The following is a 19,536-nucleotide window of genomic DNA, read 5'->3' as shown; positions in this document are numbered from 1 at the left end:
ACAGGTCAGGAAGTGATGCTGCCTTCATTTTCGTGGGAGAAAAATGGTCACTGATGACACTACTGACAACAATTCTAGTTTCTGGCTGAACGCGCACTGGTGCCACTACTTTGGAACAATGTGACAGAGCCAATCACTGTGCCAGGACTCTATTTACGCTGCTGTTATTGTTTATTCCTACAAACTAGAGATGCACCGGATCCTGATTTTTAGGATCCTGTCGGATACCGGATCCACTGCTTAAGATCCTGCCGGATCCGGAACCGGATATCGGATCCTACGAAAGGGTTGAAACACATAGCCTACTCGCACAAGTGGGCCCTTTTTATTACGTTGGCTCAAACTATTTTTTAGACTCATTGGCTTACTGCCACACTGCCTGCACTGGCCGCTTCCAAAGTTCTTTCACTCCATGCAGCAATTGGGGTTGTGAAAGACTGCCTGAAAAACTGAGGCTAGAGATGCACCAGATCCTGATTTTTAGGTAACTGCCGGATACCGGATCCACTGCTTAAGATCCTGCCGGATCCGGATCCTGTGAAAAAGCCTATTATCCTGCCGGATCCGGAACCGGATCTTGGATCCTGTGCATCTCTACTACAAACATAGGGCTACATACAATGAAAATTGAGTACGCAGGACTTGTTTGCTGATGTGTGTCTTTGACTTTGAAATGCATTGTTATTATAATACCATACACATCATACAACACTAGATGTACCCCCCAAAAAATGATTTTAAGCTACATCTTGAAGTTAGTTGTTTCAGCAGACGCTCATGCAGCAGTCATGGCCATGACGCAAATTGCATAAAATTACCTGTACTCTGGTATCTCAGGCTTTGCTACTTCCATACGAGATCAACGTAAAAAAAATCCCGACCTGACATTGCGTCACGGGCAATTTTCCTGAGTTTAAGTTCACGATCTCGGGATTCCCGAGAAAAAGAAGGCCACATAAGTACTAAGAAAGACGGGCATGTACATACTCGACATGTTTGAGGGAGATTTTCTGATTGGGCCTCGCTATGGAAACAGTGATGAAGATGTGGAGTGCCGCCAGTCTCAACGTGACCTCAGACTTCCAGTCTGTGCCAAAGCGCTCTTTGATGACGTCATTGCGATTCTGTCAAGAACAAAGTAAGAGAGAGAGGCAGATGTCAAAATGTAACGGGTGATTATCTGATCAGACGTCACATTTCAACAGACCTCACATCCCAACGGTCACAGTCATATAATAGTGTTTTTATCTGTGAGGTAGCATGTCTTTTGATGTGATGTGTGCTAATTGTACTGTATGTTTATCATAGGTGGGCAACTGCCTCAATAAAGTTATCGTTCTGCCATGTTTTCCTTCTGCATGTTCTCACAACACAGTTGCATGATCTTCATACAGTATGAATTGTGCTAGTGCAAGTGAGACGATTCAGGGACCAAATATTTGGCAGGACATCAGCAGTGTAAATCTATCGTACCTATTGGACGCTAACATTGACTCATCTTCACATCAACAAATGTCACTGTTAAAAAAGGCTCCTTTTTTGCCTTGACTTTGACGGGAATGGACAACTGAATTATAATTCTGACTACATAAGTTATGGCAGTACCCTTTCTGATGACAGCACGTCATGATGACTGGTCTTGAGTGGCTAAAGGGTATCTCTGCGGTGCCAGATTTGCCATTACGTTTCCCCCAGCAGGAGGCTGTAAATAGCGTGCCATAAAGGCGGCCATTCGACAAATGTCAGGCCATCAACATTATGTCACCCTGACAACTAGATGGCCAGTACTGCAGATATGTCAGATAACTCAGAGCCATTTCTGAGGCGTTCAGTAGATCACAAATTTGCCTGTCAGGTATAATCCCTTGGGGTGTGTGAATGAATCTGCCTTGGCGGCTCTTTTCTTTTTTTTTCCCTGTGCCGGCCAGAAGAGATTCAGAGATGTGTCATAGCAGAGGAAAGCTTGAGCTGAGGTAAGCTGCAACTGAGCTGAGCCTTAGCTACCTGTATATAGAGGTACTCAAACGCAGCAGGATCCCTCCTCAGCAAGTCGGCGGGGTCTTTCGGAAAGAAACAGATGCGGAAAAGACACCTCATCCCCTGGAAGTAGGTCCTGTGCACCACCTGGGGGAGCAACAAAAGGCAGCTCTTTAAAGTGTTAGCCTCAGCAGTAACTAACGTAGTCAGCCTGACAGGTCAGGTTTCTGTTTCCATGGTGACTTGTGGGGCCAACCGGCTTTGTTCTGCTGTCCGACATGCAAAAAAGTCCTGTAAATTATGATCTTGCCATGACTGGAAGTGACACCACCGCATCGACTTTTCTCATAAGCACATTACAGTATGAATCTGGCACTTTTATTCCTGTTTGAGACGAATAAAAAATTAGCTACGGCAAGCGTGAAGGGACTAATGGCAGGCTTAATCTTGTGCCCAGAATTCATGCTGTAAATAAGCTTGCCGCTTTTTTTGTGGCCTCCAGCTCTGTAATTTCACCCCCCACTCCCCCCCCCGACCTCGCAATCTGGCCACATACAGGTCTCTCTTTCGCACTCGTAAATTGGATTAATGATTCACACGGCAGGGGTGCTCAGAGTGGGAATATTAAATCAGTCTTCCTCCAACCAACAGTTCCTCCTGGGGATTCGGCTGACTGATCACACAGGTCTCAGTCCGAGTCCGTACGTAGCCTAGGCTACGCCTTGCCCTAATCCCACAGACTGGGGAGGGGAGAGGAGGGTGGATGAGAAGAATGGAAGGAAGGACGGAGAGATGAGAGACGAGAGGAGAGAGGCAGCTGAGGGAGAGAGGGAATCGGGGAAAGACAGAGTGATGGCTGAGGGAAAATGGGAAAGTGGCAGGTTTGTGTTTTGAAAGTGGACTTTTGGGGTGTAGGCTCCTGACAGCCGGTCTGTCAGTCGGCAGCCAGTTGAACGATAAGGAACAGTGTCTGTAACACTTTACAATAACGTCCTAGTCACAGCTTTATAAACACTTTATAAATAATGAACTAATAATCAACAAAATGTTTACAAATGTTTATAAATGGGCAAGAAATACTTTGCTAACAAAGCAGACACGAAGTCGCAGCGGTCCTGGAAGTTTCTCCTCCAAAGACCAGAAGGCATGAAAACACATAAAACTCACGCAGTAGAAGTTGATTCCCACTCCACTGTGCAGTCATAATTTGGTTATTACTCATTTACAAACATTTGTAAATGCTTTGTTAAATGTTGCTATTAAATGTTAATAAAGCGTTAATAAAGCTGTGAATAGGATGTTATTGTTAAGTGTTACCACAGAGTCACATAAACACAATAGGTTAAAACAGACTGTATGAGTACAAAGTACATTCAAGCATGCACGATTTTGAAGAGAGATACATGTTCTTAAGAGATAACACGCATGTTTGTTCTGCTGCCACAGCTCTGTGTTTGTTTCCTTTGATCTTTTATCTACCACTTAACATTTCATGTTGGTCCTTTCAGCTCAATAATGCAAACAGACCATTGAAAAGATGTGGCCTTGAAAGCCATTCATCTTCAAAAAACACAGGAGAGACAATAAAGAGGACAGAGACGAAGAAGAGAGAGCGTGAGAGAGAAAGAGGTAGATAGAGGTAGACAGAGAGAGAGAGAGAGAGAGAGAGAGAGAGAGAGAGAGAGAGAGAGAGAGAGAGAGAGAGAGAGAGAGAGAGAGAGAGAGAGAGAGAGAGAGAGAGAGAGAGAGAGAGAGAGAGAGATTCTGTGTGGAAGGAGGTAAGTAACTTAAGGATGAAACAATAAAACAGTTGTCTACTTGAGACGGAGAGAGAGAGAGAGACAGAGACAGAGACAGATACAGAGGAACATTAGCGTGAAACAATGAGAAGGTTTCCGTACATGAGACAGGGGTTGGTGCTCCTGCAACAGATGCAGCCTGGGGCTCTGGTCCAGTCCTCCGGACTCCAGAACCAGTGCAAAATGCTCGATGTAGCGCAGAGACAGACGGTCCTGCAGGGACGAGATCACATCCTGCAACAGAGAGCAGACAGATGAAAATGACATGACATTTTCTCATTCATAAAAACCAGAGCCGGGCCCTACCGCGGCTCTAGCGGTAGAGCACTAGACTGCTATAGATGGGTTCTCATTTTTTGTATGTGCTTATGACTGTATTTGTGGGTGAGTGGGCATGTAATTTGTATATTGCGCTTGATGTCTTTATGTTTTGTCCTTGTGTAGGCTACTTCTATTGTGTATTGAGCAGTATGCTTTGTCTACATGTTGGCTGTAACAATTATGACAGTTGGTGAAAACAAATGTCCTCTTGGGGACAATAAAGGCAATCTAATCTAATCTAATCTAATCTAATCTAATCTAATCTAATCCAAATCAGTAAAGGTACACTGTGCAGGAAATGGTCAAAAAAGGTACTGCACCTATGCTGCTCATTGAAACTGGGCTGCCTATTGCCAAATTTGATATTTACATGAAAGTGTACCAAGTAATGAACAAATATTTTGTAGTGTGGTCCAAGTGCAGTCATTTTTGCAGCTAAATATGGCTATTTTTGGAAATTCAAAATGGTGGACCATGGAGAAGATCCGCCTTTTCATGTATGAAAAGTGCAATTTTTTCAGTCATAATGAATACTTAGAATTTGATGGTGGTGGTAAGTATTCATGAAAAAGGTAACATTAGTGAATGGGCAGCATGAATTCTGGAAATAAACAACTAAAAATTTCACACAGTGTCCCTTTAAAAATGACAAAAAGTACGCTTCAACCAAGATTTTATCTGCTCCCTCTTTAAAATTTTTTTTAACATTTCGGGTGAAAAGCCTTGTTCTGACGTCTGAAGAAGGGTTTTCATCCGAACCGTTACAGAAAAGTATTGTATAAAGTGGGAGCAGATTGATCCTGGTTCAAGCTGACTTTATTTTTTTTTATCTTGCTATTTGGTTGTCCGGATTCCATGTCAGATGCTTTGAATGTGCGGGCTTTAACCTACTCCTTCAACCAAATAATTGGTTCCCATAGGCATATGCATGGATCATGTAGGCTACGTGTATGTATTACATAATGAAGGTATTGTATGAATATTGTGCTGTTGCGAGGCAGAGTTCTTGTTTGCTGTGAATACAGTATATATTTTTGCGTGTGTTTGACATGGTGTGCTTACACACAGAACAAACAGGCTTGACATTTACTTTACCCGTGTGTAAAGAGCAGATCAATGGGATTAATGAATAATAACTGATTCAGTCAGAGAAATCCTTGAGTGGTGTGTGTGTGTGTGTGTACGCGCATGTGCGTGTGCGTGTGCGTGTGTGTGTGTGTGTGTGTGTGTGTGTGTGTGTGTGTGTGTGTGTGTGTGTGTGTGTGTGTGTGTGTGTGTGTGTGTGTGTGTGTGTGTGTGTGTGTTTGTGTGTGTGCGTGCTCCACAACCTCTTGCCCACAGCCCCAGTAAAGGTCAAAAAATGGTAATAAAGGTGTTGTACAGAATCCACATGTGCAAAAGTATGCAAACACACACACACACACACACACACACACACACACACACACACACACACACACACACACACACACACACACACACACACACACACACACACACACACACACACACACACACACACACACAGAGTCTCTTTCACATACACACACATTCTCCTCATCGCTCTCTCTCTCACACACACACCTGTAAAGAGATGCACGCACGCACGCACACACACACATTAGTGGAAGAAATCAGTCCTCCCTCAAGGCACACAGTGTGTAAATGTGGAAAACCAGTGGAGTCTAGTCAATACACACATTGACCTGCTGGCATGGTGTTATTTGACCAGTGTAGAAAGGAACAAAAAAAAACAAAAAACGCTACAACATGGTTTTCCCCGTGGACTCTGCACAGGTTATGACAAGCACACCATGTGTATCGTATTGTTTCATGCTTCTGACCCCACAGACACAGTACACCTAAGCTTCTTCAGAAATATTGACACAAGGTTTAAAGTGAAGACACGCTAGATAGAACATCCTTCTACAAACACAAGACTTCCTTATGGTTGGCTGCACAGGTCAAAGTAAGCCCCACCGTAACGTAAGCCCACCACTACTACCACGGCTGCTGTCTACGCCATTGTCCACCGCCGCTGACCCTGAGGTACAGTTCATCTCCTCCAGAAACATTGACCACACACCATGGCTTATTGCTGTGTATTGACCTCCATTGTCATGACGTTCAGATGTAGCTTATTTCATCAAGTTTTTTTCTCAAGAACTATTGTGTAAAAGTGTATCGGTAAAAAGGAAGAAAATGCCAGCACCTTCCCTATGTTTCTTATGGAGGCTCAGGCTGTACTTGTCAAGGCAAGCCTGTGGTCTACCACTGACTCTCAGGTGTGGCTGATCTCTTACAGAAACACTGATATGAGGTTTGACCCATTTTAGCCTAAGGCACCTGCAAAAAAACGCCTGCTGGATGCGTAATTCCTTTAGGGGGAAAGGTGCCCTCTGCCTATTAAAACCTACATATCTCAGCCTTCAAAGTACATAAAAACACGAAATAAGTTTGCAATTAAAAAAAACGAATGGAAAACAGAGTCACTCTGAGATTTGAGAATTAAAAAAAAACTTTAATTTAATATGCCAAATTTGTTTAATCTGTAAATGCTCTGATGAAGGCCAATATGGCCCATGCATTTTTAAACAGATTTCCCATGTTAATTAAAGGCTTTTTATATATTTTTTAGGCCTGGGACATTAACATGTTAATTTCGATTAATTAATTACGTGATTCGATTCATTAATTAACACGATTAAAAAATTAATCACAGTATAAGATAGCTACATAGTTCTAGATTAGACCAGTGGAGGGCAGTATTACGCCTGATGGTGAATAGCCTGCTGAAATTGAGAGGAGTTCTCGCTTCTTTTAAAAATGATTAATATTTTTAGAGCTTATTTATTGTAATTATTCAAAAAAAATAAAATATTAAAGTACTAATGTCAGTTCTGGCCAGGCCATGGTAGTCAAGAAGCTTGCCGCCCTCCCCTTCATCTAATTAATTCCTAATTCATCCAGGTGCATTCCCTCAGCTGATAATCTTTCTTCCCTAGCGATTGGCCACACGGCTTCGGCACGCCTTTTAAATTCTATTCACTTCCTCTCAACCAGAGCCATACAGAGGGGAGAGTCGGGCAATCTCCGCCGTGTGCTTAGGCCGACTTCCTCTTTAGCAAAATTAGCTGTTTTAGCTTCTCAGTACTGCTCAGCGTTGCGAATGTTAGTTCCTAGCAGTGGTCGTAGCACATAGCAAATGCAATGCAGGGAATTTGACAAGACTCGCTGTTCATAGTAATAACTTCAGATAAACATCACAGATGGTAAACTGTTGTGATTAACACCACCGAGACAGTTGTTGGTTTACATATTTGTGGTGATTACCCCGCAGTATAGTTCGTTAGTCCTTATTTTTGGCTGTTAATGTGGTGGTTCTATGTTGAGTCTATGGAAAGACAGCCGCTTTAGGAACACCCTTATCTCGCTGAAAGGCGGAGCTGCCATTTAATTCCTGGTCCTCCAATTGCGTAACTCTCCCCTCTGTATGGCTCTGCTCTCAACTGTAAGCTGCTCGGTTTTTGCTACCCACCACCTTCCCTGCTCCACCTTGTCGTGTATGATGTGACATGTTCTCTTGTCACGTCGCTTGGCTCTGTTCATGGGGGGTTATCTCTCGCCCTGTCCTGCTGGGGTGAGAATTCCCTAAACTTCTGCTGCCCCCTGACTAAATGCTTTTCCATGCTGCTCATGGAAATAGGGGGGTTCCTCCGAACAGAGCTATACCGCCAAATGTAATTCATAATTTCAATAAAAGAAATTTCATTTATATTCTTCTCTTGTGTTTCTTGACTGAAATGGTTCTGACAGAAATATATATATATATATTCACTGTTCTCAAGTCATATATTTAAATGTGATTAAATTGAATTTCAAAGCCTATAGATTAATGCGATTAAACATTTTAATTGAGTCCCAGCCCTAATATTTTTCTCAAAAAAAGTGTAAAAAAAGAAGGCAATGCTGGCCATATATTCCTTATGGAGTGTTGCACTTGTCATGCTCCAACACACTGTGTGTTGTCTCCTAGCAATGACCGTCAGATGAAGCTAATCTTCTCCAGAAATATTGACTAAAGGTTTAAAGGAAATCCCATATTGTTTGCATCCTGTTACTGCCGTACTGTGAGAGCGTGTGGGGGGTTGGGTTGAATATCAATCTACTAGAGAAGCTGTGATATCAAAACACACATTCAGGTATGTTAAGCCATAGTTTGATGTAAGCATGGTAAATAAATACCCTTACTCAATAGGTTAGGTTTTTGTTTGTGTAAATGTTCATTGGCATGTGAAACAACATCCAGATTAATCAGGCCATGATGAGATTAGTCATGGCAAAGACCTCTCGAAAACCTGGAGGTGACCTTGTCAACCAACATCTGTTGAGTACACACACACACACACACACACACACACGCACGCGCACGCGCGCGCACGCGCACGCACACACACACACACACACACACACACACACACACACACACACACACACACACACACACACACACACACACACACACACACACACATACACATATGGGGCACATACATCCCAAAATTGTGCTCACCACTTTAGTCCTCAAAACAATATACTACACACAAACTATGATGCTGGCATGTTTAGTAATAATAACAACAATTGTGAAATGGGTTTTGATCATATTTTAGTCCAGGCACATGGCATATTCATCTGTGTATACCGTATGGTTGGATAAAAAGTAGCTGACAGTGGTGGCCAAAGTAAAAGTAAAAGTAAAAAAAGAAACACAGTTTCGTTCCAACACAGGTAACTTATCTGAGTAAAAAGTAGACCAATGTTAGCCTACTTGTCTTACGAAAAGCTGATTCTGCACAGGTTGGATTGAGTTTGTGGTGGGTCCTTGTTAGGTTTTTATAGTTTTTCAGTAATAACACAGTCTATTTCAATAGGTAAGTGCAAGGGAGTAAACGGTGTAACAGCTATGTAATATCATGTGCTACTGTTGTAATTACACCACAGAAGTATTTTTACTTTTACTTTGGCCACCACTGGTAACAGACAAGGGGCACATACTGTAGCCACCCTGTATTTCCACATTCGGAAGATGGCCTCCACCCTCAGTGACACTGGAGGGATGTTTTTCCCGTCTTGCATTTTGTTCGGCATATAAGAAAGCACCATATTTAGAAAGCCCTTTTGCCCTGTTCCTGCTAATTAGCATTTTAGCGTTCTTAACATGCACTCATATTTAATCAAGGTAGCATTACGCTTGCTTGGGCCTTTCTTTTCCATTACTTCGGTTTATAGTAAGGAGGGGGAAGACGAGAGGGAACATTCCTCTTTTCTAATCAAATCATGCCGGCTAATGAGTATTCCGAGATGTAGCAGCATCATCCGGCACGGGCCCGGGATGCTAATGCCCTAGCTCTTCACCGGAGAATAGGAGCTCCCACTCTTTTTAAATAAAGATAAATTGCTTAGCCTAATGGCTCTACATTAAGACTTTTTTTTTAGTGCCACCAAAGGACTCTTCTTATTACAATGGAAGTGTTTGAGTCCTCTACCATTTATAAATAAATAAATAAATACATAAATGAATGAATGAATGAATGAATGAATGAATGAATGAATGAATGAATGAATGAATGAATGAATGAATACATTTCTCAGTTTCATGAACGCTGTTGTTTATTCCATAGTGCTCACTGCACGCCCGCGCACACATACACACACACACACACACACACACACACACACACACACACACACACACACACACACACACACACACACACACACACACACACACACACACACACACACACACACACACACACACAATCTTACCCTAACTGTGGTCCGACTGTCAAATGTAAACGACTTAATTTGTCCATTCTCCAGAAACACCTTCAGCACATTTGGTATGAGGAGCAAGGAGTCGTCTTTGAGCATTGTCTGCAGGAGGAGAGAAAGACAAGAATTTGGAGAGATAGAGAAGGAGAGACAGACAGGGAGAAAGAAAGAAAGAAATACATTCAGATGATCAGTTACTGTTACTACTAAAAGTGACACAGAAAAAAAGACTTATGTAAAAGCACTTCAAAGGGCAACAAGGAAAACACCATCAGTTTCTGAGAGAGCAAAGCAGGGAGAGGAAGAGCTAAGGAAGCCATTGCGTTTCATAATTGGATGGAGGATGCGCATTTGGAGAGAAGTAATATTTCCAATCGTATCTCAGTTCAAAGGCGGTGGTTTTGTATACCAGATGCAGGGCAGGGGCCCGCACCTTTTATTTCACCATTGTGGCCTGACTGTGTACAACGCTCTGTGCTTTAGGAGTCAACACCAGTGCATAGTGCAGTGATGAAATGAGGGCTCATTAAATCCCACTATAGGGTTCTGCTGTAATATGCATGCATGGCGATTACAACAGCGCTGTTGCCATGGCCATACCGTAGCTACTGTATCGCTTCTGCCACGGCATAGACTCAGCCAAAGCCTGGGAGTTGTACCACTAAGCACAGAAACGCACACACGCACCCACACACGCACACACACATATATTGGCGCACACACACACACACACACACACACACACACACACACACACACACACACACACACACACACACACACACACACACACACACACACACACACACACACACACACACACACACACACACACACACACACACACACACACACACACACACACACACACACACACACACACACACAATGATCTCATACACTTGCTGTGTACCATTCCCTCCCCTCCTCTTCTCTTTTCTCCTTTCTCTCTTTCTCCCTGCTTTGCTCACTCTTTACACTGTCTCCATTCAAAAGGCTTGCATTCTTACACAGACTTAAAAAGAAAAAAGTGGAGTGGCAGCACACTATCTACCCATGATGTTACGTGAAGGAGATATTGCGACGTTAGCCTTATTACATGGTTCAGCAATTGCACATGGTAAGAAAAATGAGGGTTATTTGGTTACTTTGTCCCTGGATTAGGAGAATCATGCCATGGATGTCAGCCAACCAACCCTGTGAAAAACTTGATTCAGAATATAAGAACATGATTCGGAATGACCCCATAGGGGAAACAGAATTCAGAACCTTTTGGATGTTGTTAACGAAAACCTGAACACATAAGCTTCTTCCACCAGAAAAATGCTGTACAGTACCATCACATGGCGAACAAATGTTCTCTCTAATAATAGGGACAAATTAATACACTTTTCTTAGCAGTGCAAGAAATGAGTACATTTAGCATATTGAGATATTTACTTGAGATAATCATATGTGTGTTGTTTGGAGGTTATCCCCCAGGCTATCACTGGTATGGTTAGATACAACTTTTGCAGAAACGGTTTCTGTACAAGAACTCACAATCATACATCACATTCGCATTTACTAATTCACACGGAACAAGTCCAATTGATGTTAGCAAGTCTGAAACACTGCTTTTATCCACTTTGATGTCATTTTAGCATACATCTTCAAGTGAGATGTATTTCTTTGACAATAAGTGTGCTATTACAACACTTCAAACAAGTAGAAAATGGAAGCAGTGAACTTCATCAAAGCCGTGCCTACATTATGTGGAATTAGCCTTTATAAATAATTGACTTTGCTTATGCCAGTGTGTTAACTTCCTATGAAGAGCTAACAACACATTTAAGCTGTGCTTAAAAACATTCAGCACTCATGATTCATTTACTCAAAGTGATACCGTTAGTTAAAAAAAAAAACCCTTTAGGCTGGTTAACAGCAGCAGAAACAAATCCATTTGAAACTAACTCCATCCACTCAAATAGAGCATGTCGTCCTGAAACATATGCATGCTCTTGCCATCCCCTTTCTCCTGAAATCACAAAGCACAATCTTGCTACCCCCCCCCCCAAATGATAGTGCTTGTAATTGTCCCTCTGGGCCCTTGACAGCGTGACGATTAGGAAGAAAATAGACAGATTTAGATTTCATTACCGTAACCTCAGTCAGACTCATTATTTACACATGCTGATGATGAAATCCAATCTGAGAAGAGCGCTGTCATTTCATGTCATTTCTTCTAACCACTTGGTGAAACGTAGCACTGTTTTTTAAAAAAGAGGAGGTCCCTCCTATTGTTTGCTAGGCTACTCCCTTCTTCTCAAAGGCCAAAACAGTTAAATTAAGCAGCAGGCTTAAGTGAGGCGCTAAAAAAATATTAACCCAGCCTCGCTGTGAAATGCGTTTGTCTGCACAATAGTGAACTCACTCTAGTGAATAATAATCTAGCTCTTGAACGGCTGTCTGGATTGCCAAAAGAGTGGGATAAATCTATTTTTCTATAGACTCCCCAGACTCCTCCATGCCAAGGCAATCTCAGACAACTGCTGCGTGTTGCATCTAAAAGGGCACCGAGACTGTTTGGTGTGCAGGTGGCGTAGTGAGTGTGCACCACTGCCAGAGAGTGCGTGGCCATATCCAGTCAACGTGTCATTCAAATCTGGCCTCACACTCCACTGTCCAGACACACGGTCAAAGAAATACAAAAAAAGAAAAGAAAAGTTCACTGACACCTGGTAAATAGCTTTCGTGACAACTGTCTGTTGATAACTGTCTGGTGGCGGCAGCAGCCTGCTCAGGCAGGAGAATAGGGGTGGTGTGTGGTGCTTTGGAAATCAGTGACGAGAGGCATTATAAGCATAATAAACCAGGCCCTCATCTCCCAATCAAAGACCAATATAACTTGTCTCTGTGCGCTGTCTTTGAGAGAAGCATGTCAGAAAAAAAATGTGAGGTTTCAAAAAACAAGGATACTTTTCCTGCCACCAAACAAATTGACATAATATAGCTACTTTTGCTTTTTTCCCTGGTGCTTGTTGGCTTCTACAAGGCACGGCTGGAGCACTTAACAATCCTCACATAGTATGAATACTGAGTCATGCTTGTGAACACAGCACAGAAATGCATAACATGTATAACACGTCTGGGCTGGTTCCTTGCTGTGTTGTCTGGAAGGTCTAGCATGGACATCCTGAATACGATTCTGCCCTGGCAGAGGAAATGTGCAATTTCTGAGTTCAGGCTTACAAAAGACCATCATTGTCCAGGGAAAAGTATACAGATTGACCACAAGCTGCAGATATTTTACAGTAAAAAAATGTTTTCTGCCTCTCGCCACCCTGACACTGGCTAGTCTGGATCCATCCCACTGACATTTTCAGGCCCCAGGTGTATGCACCCATGGACGAATGTAGGCATGTATGATTGACATTTTCCTACTTGCAGCCTTTCTATTGCACTGATGAGCAAGTCTGGTGTTCAGACTGTCCGCCAGTGCTTGCTGATTGCAAGGGGAGATGGATTTGGAATGATTGTGTGCAGCGAGCGCGAGCGGAGGTGGCTGGCGTGGTTGGCATTGGCGGTGGAGGAGGTTGGCGGCGTTGGCGAGGTGATAGCGGCTAGGTGGGCGTGGCTGTGGCTGTGGTGGTGGGCTTTGGTCTTTACCGATTTGCGCCCTCTAGGCCTGATCTGCCAATCACGTCCTTCTGGAGAGCAGCACGCCCCTCCCATCACGCAGCCTGACTAAAAGGCAGAGGCTTCATTCACCCCGAGGGTGTGCAGTGTTGTTGCACTCGCTTGCGGACTTGCTCGCTCGCTCGCTCGTTTGCTCAGTCGTCGTTGCTTGTGTGGCTGGGACGGTTGTAGGGAAAGGAAGTGGTTGGGCTTTGGCAGGGAGGGGGTGCTGTGCTTGGGGACTGTATAAATAGATAGGAACAAAAGCCAGGGAGGGAAACGTTACCACAAGCCCCCCCCCAGAAGACCCCAGGTGGAGATGGTGAGCCAAGTAGCAAATTATGCACTCATAAAAAAACAGGAAATGGACAAGACTGTAAATGAATGCACTGCTAACAACCATAACAACAACAACAGCAACATTGCAGCTCACTGAGGGAAGCTTACAGGCCTTAAGGCGGGCATACACTGTGCAATATTTTCAGTCGTGGGTATTAAGCTCCTGCTCACACTGCACGGGGAAATTTCACAATTTAAAAGTTCACATCTCACAACTCAAGTCCTCACACTAAACGAGCCGATGGTCGGGTGCGAGCAGAATGTTTCTCACACTGTGCGGCACGACAGGCTCGTTTAGGGACTGCAGGTGACAAAAACGAGGAGGCAAAAAGTCGCACAGTGTAAGACCGGCTTTAGGTGCAGGCAGGGATGTGCTACAGCGCTCCGATCCTCGTACCTTTCAGACAGAAATAAATGGAACCTGCCTGAAAGAAACCCAATCCGATAACAGCTAGGCTAGGACAGTATAGTTGATGGGGGAATAGTTTTAATGAAAAATGTGCCATCCCCCCGTAGGACTCCATCCAAACTGAGCAGGCTTCTCCAAGCATTACCCATCTCATCTTGTAAGCTTTCCATACAGAATAATTTAGTCCCAACAGGTCTCAAATTTCAGCCTTAGATTTTTATTTTCTTTGCAGTGCAATCAATTGTCAAATTCAGAGTTAAAAAGTTTAAATATAAAATCTCGTATGCTCCTCACATGCCTTCAAGTGCCAATTGACCCCCTTTGCATGCTTGCACATTTCTATTTCGATTCCTCTGGCATAATTGGGGATTTTAGATAATAGTGCAGTGTTAAGCGCAGTGTTGCCAGATTGGACGGGTGCCCGCCCAATTGGGCTACTTGGGATGAGCGTCGGCCGGGAAAAATTGGCCATTTGGCGGTTTTTAAGCCGTTTTGGGCCCATAGAAGTCAATGTACTTTGTTGAATTTGGGCGGAACTTAGCGCATTTTGGCGGTTTTTGAGAACCTTTTGGGCGGGATTTGGTCAGACACATCTGGCAACACTGGTTAAGCTGCAGAGGCTTGCAAGCCTAGTATAAGATCCTGCATCCCTAGTGTTTTCTGTGGTGTTGCCACCAGCACAGAACAGCACAAGTGTTGCAGAATGCAATGTTTACCTGGGGATAAAACTCAATAGGAGGATAGGAGCGCATCAGTGAAGCGAAAAGAAAGAACAGCAACAGCAACAAAAAAAGAAAAGAAAGATGAATGGAAAGAAAGAAAAAAGAAAGGTAGAAATGGAAAAGGAAGTTGAGGTAGAGTTTGAAATTGTTTTCAGTGATGGATAGGCTTGGTGTCTGTGGTCGGCTGATGCTGGCTGGGCCTGGCCTGGGTGGCAGAAGGGAAAGCTGTCAAGTTTCAGCACTGTAGCGGGGACAGGGTTGAGTGGTCAAGTGTATGTGTGTGTGTGTGCGTGTGCGTGTGCGTGTGCGTGTGTGTGTGTGTTCAGCACTGTAGTGGGGACAGGGTTGAGCGGTCAAGTGTGTGTGTGTGTGTGTGTGTGTGTGTGTATGTGTGATAGAGAGAGTGTGAGTATGTGTGTGTGTGTGTGTGTGTGAGAGAGAGAGTGTGTGTGTGTGCTCGACTGTTCGTGTCAGTATGAAAGTTTGTGTCTTGCCTGAGTGCGTGTATGAGTCTTGTGTGTGTCGGAATGTCTCTGTACATGTGTGTTTGTGAGCATGTGTCTCTTTACAGGTGTGTGTGTGTGTGTACGTGTGTGTGTACGTGTGTGTGTACGTGTGTGCATAATGGACAGGAGGACATACTGAGTCTGGGTCGCTGATTGACACTTGCTCAGAAAAGCGCACTTTTGGGGGGTTGGTTCGCAGGCGAGCTTTCTTGGCAGCACTTATGAAGGCAGATTTAGGAGACTACAGAGAGAGAGAGAAAGAAAGAAAGAAAGAAAGAAAGAAAGAAAGAAAGAAAGAAAGAAAGAAAGACAAAAGAACAGAAACAAATTCCATTTTTAATTTTCTTCGTGAAAATGAAAATTTAGTGTTTCACAGGCTTTACAGATGTATTGCACAAAGTAAAAGTTTTCAAATAATTGTGGTTGCAGTGTAATTATAAGCCTGGGAAATTGCTTTGTTTTTGGATGATTAATTTCAGATATTACACAGAACAGTTGAAGAATTTATTCACAGCTAGGTGCACAAAACTATTGCTATGTAATTATCAGACAACTCACGGTAGAGTACCCCGAGTCATGTTTACCGTAGCATCAATAAAGCCGAGTCATGATTAGCGTGGGGTGCCATTTAGCTGAATCATGTTTACCTCAACCCGTAGTGCAGATGGTGAATGGCTACTCGGCAAACTGTCCAACTAAGCATCCTACTTAGGGCAAAGAATCATTTTAATTTTACTCCATAGTACAGATGGCAAATGGCTACTCGGCAAGGACAGATTAGTGCATGGGCCTACCGGGTCCAGGCTCAGGGGCCCAAGAGCCAAGAGGGCCCTAAAGCACAAGCCTTCACTATTGAGCTACAAAACAACCTTAATTATTGCTCCACATTTGCATTCTCATATTGCGTAAAAATTGAACTTGTCTCAACATTTTGTCTGGGGGAGAAACCAATATAACCACCAACATAAGGGCATCTAACTTCTTCTACGCTAGACTTCTGTATCTTTTCTTCAACAACATGGAGGGTGGCCCTATCTTGTTGCTTGGCCCAGGGGCCCAGGGAAGCATAGTAATCCCTGCTACTCGGCATACTGTCCTACTTAGCATCCTGCTTAGCGAGTATAAACAGTGAGAACTCTCTCGACAGCAGATGTGCACTTCTTAGTCATTACCTGCTGGGGCTGGATGACTGTCAGTACGATGGAGTCTTTACACCGTCTGCAGGAGGGGGAGAAACAGAGAAAGACAGATGCATGTTTGTGTGTGTGTGTGTGTGTGTGTGTGTGTGTGTGTGTGTGTGTGTGTGTGTGTGTGTGTGTGTGTGTGTGTGTGTGTGTGAGCGAGCGTGTGCGCAAGTGGGTGTGGATGAGTGTGTGCACTTGTGAGTTTAGGTGAGTGGTTGTATGAAAGTGTGTGTGCGTGTGTGTGTGCAGACGTGCATGCATCGGAATGAGTATATGGACACAGCCTTATGCTGTACACACATGCCAAATAAAGATTTTGAAAAAAATAACCCCTCATTAACATCCCCTATGCTTGGCCTCTACGCCTCACTATTTGTCATATGTCAGTAATGATAGACATCACCAAGACGAGAGATGAATCATCAATGACCTCTATATGCCTGTGCTTTAATGGGTACATTCCAATATGTGACCTTGCGTCCTCCACTTGTGTTTGTGGCCTCACATTTTGTTGATGCCCTGCCTCCGTGGAGAAAACAATTAAGTTTCCCCGCTGTCAGCTTAGCCACAACAATTTTTGGGGGGACTATTCTTCATTCACCATCCAGTTTACAAATGAGGAAATGACGTTACAATTGAGCTTTTGCGAGATATTGAAATATAATGCTGATGTCAGTGATCATGGCAGTGTCATCACAACGTATTACTTTCTGGTATGAGGCCACAAACACAAGTGGAGGACGCAAGGTCGCATATTAGAATGCACACAAATGTGTCTGCTTGATGCTATGCCATTGAGCACATACAGGTACAGTAGGATGAAAGGACAGTTGTGTATGTATTGGCACAGTTCTGGCAGTGATGTCATGCAGAGACTTTATGCCTGTGTGACTCTGACTCTATGAGGTGACTCTATGAGGTGTAAATTGAAGCTCCGGGAGTGACCTTTTTGACCATGTAAATGTAACTTAAATGGAGAGTAAACTAATGGATAATATATATAAAACAAGATTAAGCCCATTTAGAGTTTTCATGGACCAGAAAAATCTAATGAAACACAGCAAACACTGTTTTTGATCCAGGCTGTGAATATGTTTATTTCTGCCACAGCAATTTACTTTTTATGGTAGTCTATGGGAAGTTGCTCACTGAACCAAGTTGCTCATTTCTGCAGTCAGCTCCCAGTGGACATGTAAAAGTATTTTATCTTTAAAACATTCATTTGGAGACTATTTTTATTGGCCTGGAATGTTGCCATGCGCAGCTGCAGAACATTTCGACCCTTCGGGTATTCATCTGTTTCAAACAATGTCTGCAAAAGAAATCCATTGGAAGAATCAACAGCATTTAATATCTGTGGAACGTTTTACCCTGCACATGCAAAGTAGTGGATGTGCATGTACTCTCCACTTCACGTTGCCACTTGTCCTTTTGCTATTCTCAACCAGGCCTCTAAATTAACACTCGCCAACGGGCCAAATGCTGGTGAAAATGCAGTTTGGCTGGTGGAAGAGAAAGCGTAGGCTTCTAGCCACTTTGACCCATTAGTGAGTGTGTGTTTGACTTGTAAGATTGACAGCTTCTAGCCATTTTGGCTGGTGATGAGAAAAGTTAATTTAGAGCCCTGTTCACAACCCTTCCCATTCAAAAAAAATCCCATTTATTATCCATGGAACGTTTCACCCTGCAAAGTCTTGTTGCCATTACTCTCAAATTCATGTTGCCACTAAAATAGCTTTTTCCGTCACCAGCCAAAATGACTAGTAGATGTTAATCAGTCCCTCCAGGATTTTGCACTGGGATTTTGTGATGTTTGCGATCAAAGATTTTGCGGCATTTTCTCATTTTTTGCAAAGATTTTGCACCCCTTTCTGGGTTTTTTTGGTAACTGAAAACCACAATCAGTCTAAGCAGGCTTAAGACAAAAGAGAGAGAGATTCAGAAACACACTTCCTATATAATAGAATAATAAAATATTGACAATAAGAAAATATTGTCAAAAACTGCCGGAGCGTCTTATAAGCCAGTGCGTCCAATGTGTAAAAAAAATCATGGCCGCGACACTATTTTAGAACGACTTCGGGGGAAAACGGGACTGCGCGTTATGAAAAAATACTTGTGGGTATAGCCTACCAGTAGGCTAATGAAGAGCGTCGCGGGATACAGTAGCCATGTATGCAAGCGTTACAGTGACACCTGTTGGAAGACGCGTCTCTCTCTCTCTCTCTCTCTCTCTCTCTCTCTCTCTCTCTCTCTCTCTCTCTCTCTCTCTCTCTCTCTCTCTCTCTCTCTCGTATTGCAAGCTGTTGCATATTATTTGCTTGATGCAAAGTTGTGATGGCATACACGCTCTCGTTGACATGGTTGTGTGCATGGTTGCATGGATTCGCAAGACTTTATTGCAATAACACAGTGAAAGCGTGGAAGGGCCGTTCACTTCCTATCTCGGTGTCCTTGACTGAAACAAGTTGCAAAACTCCACACTTCCGAATCATTTGCGATCGGCACTACAGTGATTGTTATCAGAAGGCTTGTGCCTACGCATAGACATAGACCCTTAAATTACAAACATTTGCGAACATTTAAAAAAGATCAGACAACGACCGTCGGGTAGCATGCTCATGAAAACGACAGGGGGGAGTGGAGAAGTTGCGCAAAAATGTAACGTAAGATGTTTGCTACTGTGCGACAGCACCGCCACAGACTGCATACACTTCTTCGTCATGGATAAATGGGCAACAATACTTTTTCCAGCCAGGATTGCACTGAAAAGTAGGCTACTTC

General features: G+C 43.3%; 1 protein-coding gene across 1 annotated transcript in view; it reads right to left on the bottom strand.

The window, feature by feature from the left end:
* frmpd3 (FERM and PDZ domain containing 3) overlaps positions 1-19,536 on the bottom strand; it is a 35,832-nt gene that overhangs the window by 12,988 nt on the left and 3,308 nt on the right. Inside the window, exons 4-9 of the mRNA XM_063189615.1 lie at positions 16,741-16,786; positions 15,705-15,809; positions 9,930-10,037; positions 3,879-4,010; positions 2,005-2,124; positions 988-1,124 (exon numbers count right to left, since the gene is read on the bottom strand). Of these exons, the coding sequence (XP_063045685.1) occupies positions 988-1,124; positions 2,005-2,124; positions 3,879-4,010; positions 9,930-10,037; positions 15,705-15,809; positions 16,741-16,786 (648 nt within the window). The remainder of the gene's footprint in view (positions 1-987; positions 1,125-2,004; positions 2,125-3,878; positions 4,011-9,929; positions 10,038-15,704; positions 15,810-16,740; positions 16,787-19,536) is intronic.

This window comes from Engraulis encrasicolus, chromosome 23 (genome assembly GCF_034702125.1).
Source record: "Engraulis encrasicolus isolate BLACKSEA-1 chromosome 23, IST_EnEncr_1.0, whole genome shotgun sequence".
In the NCBI taxonomy this organism is placed as follows: Eukaryota; Metazoa; Chordata; class Actinopteri; order Clupeiformes; family Engraulidae; genus Engraulis; species Engraulis encrasicolus.
This window is presented reverse-complemented; position numbering and strand designations above follow the sequence as displayed.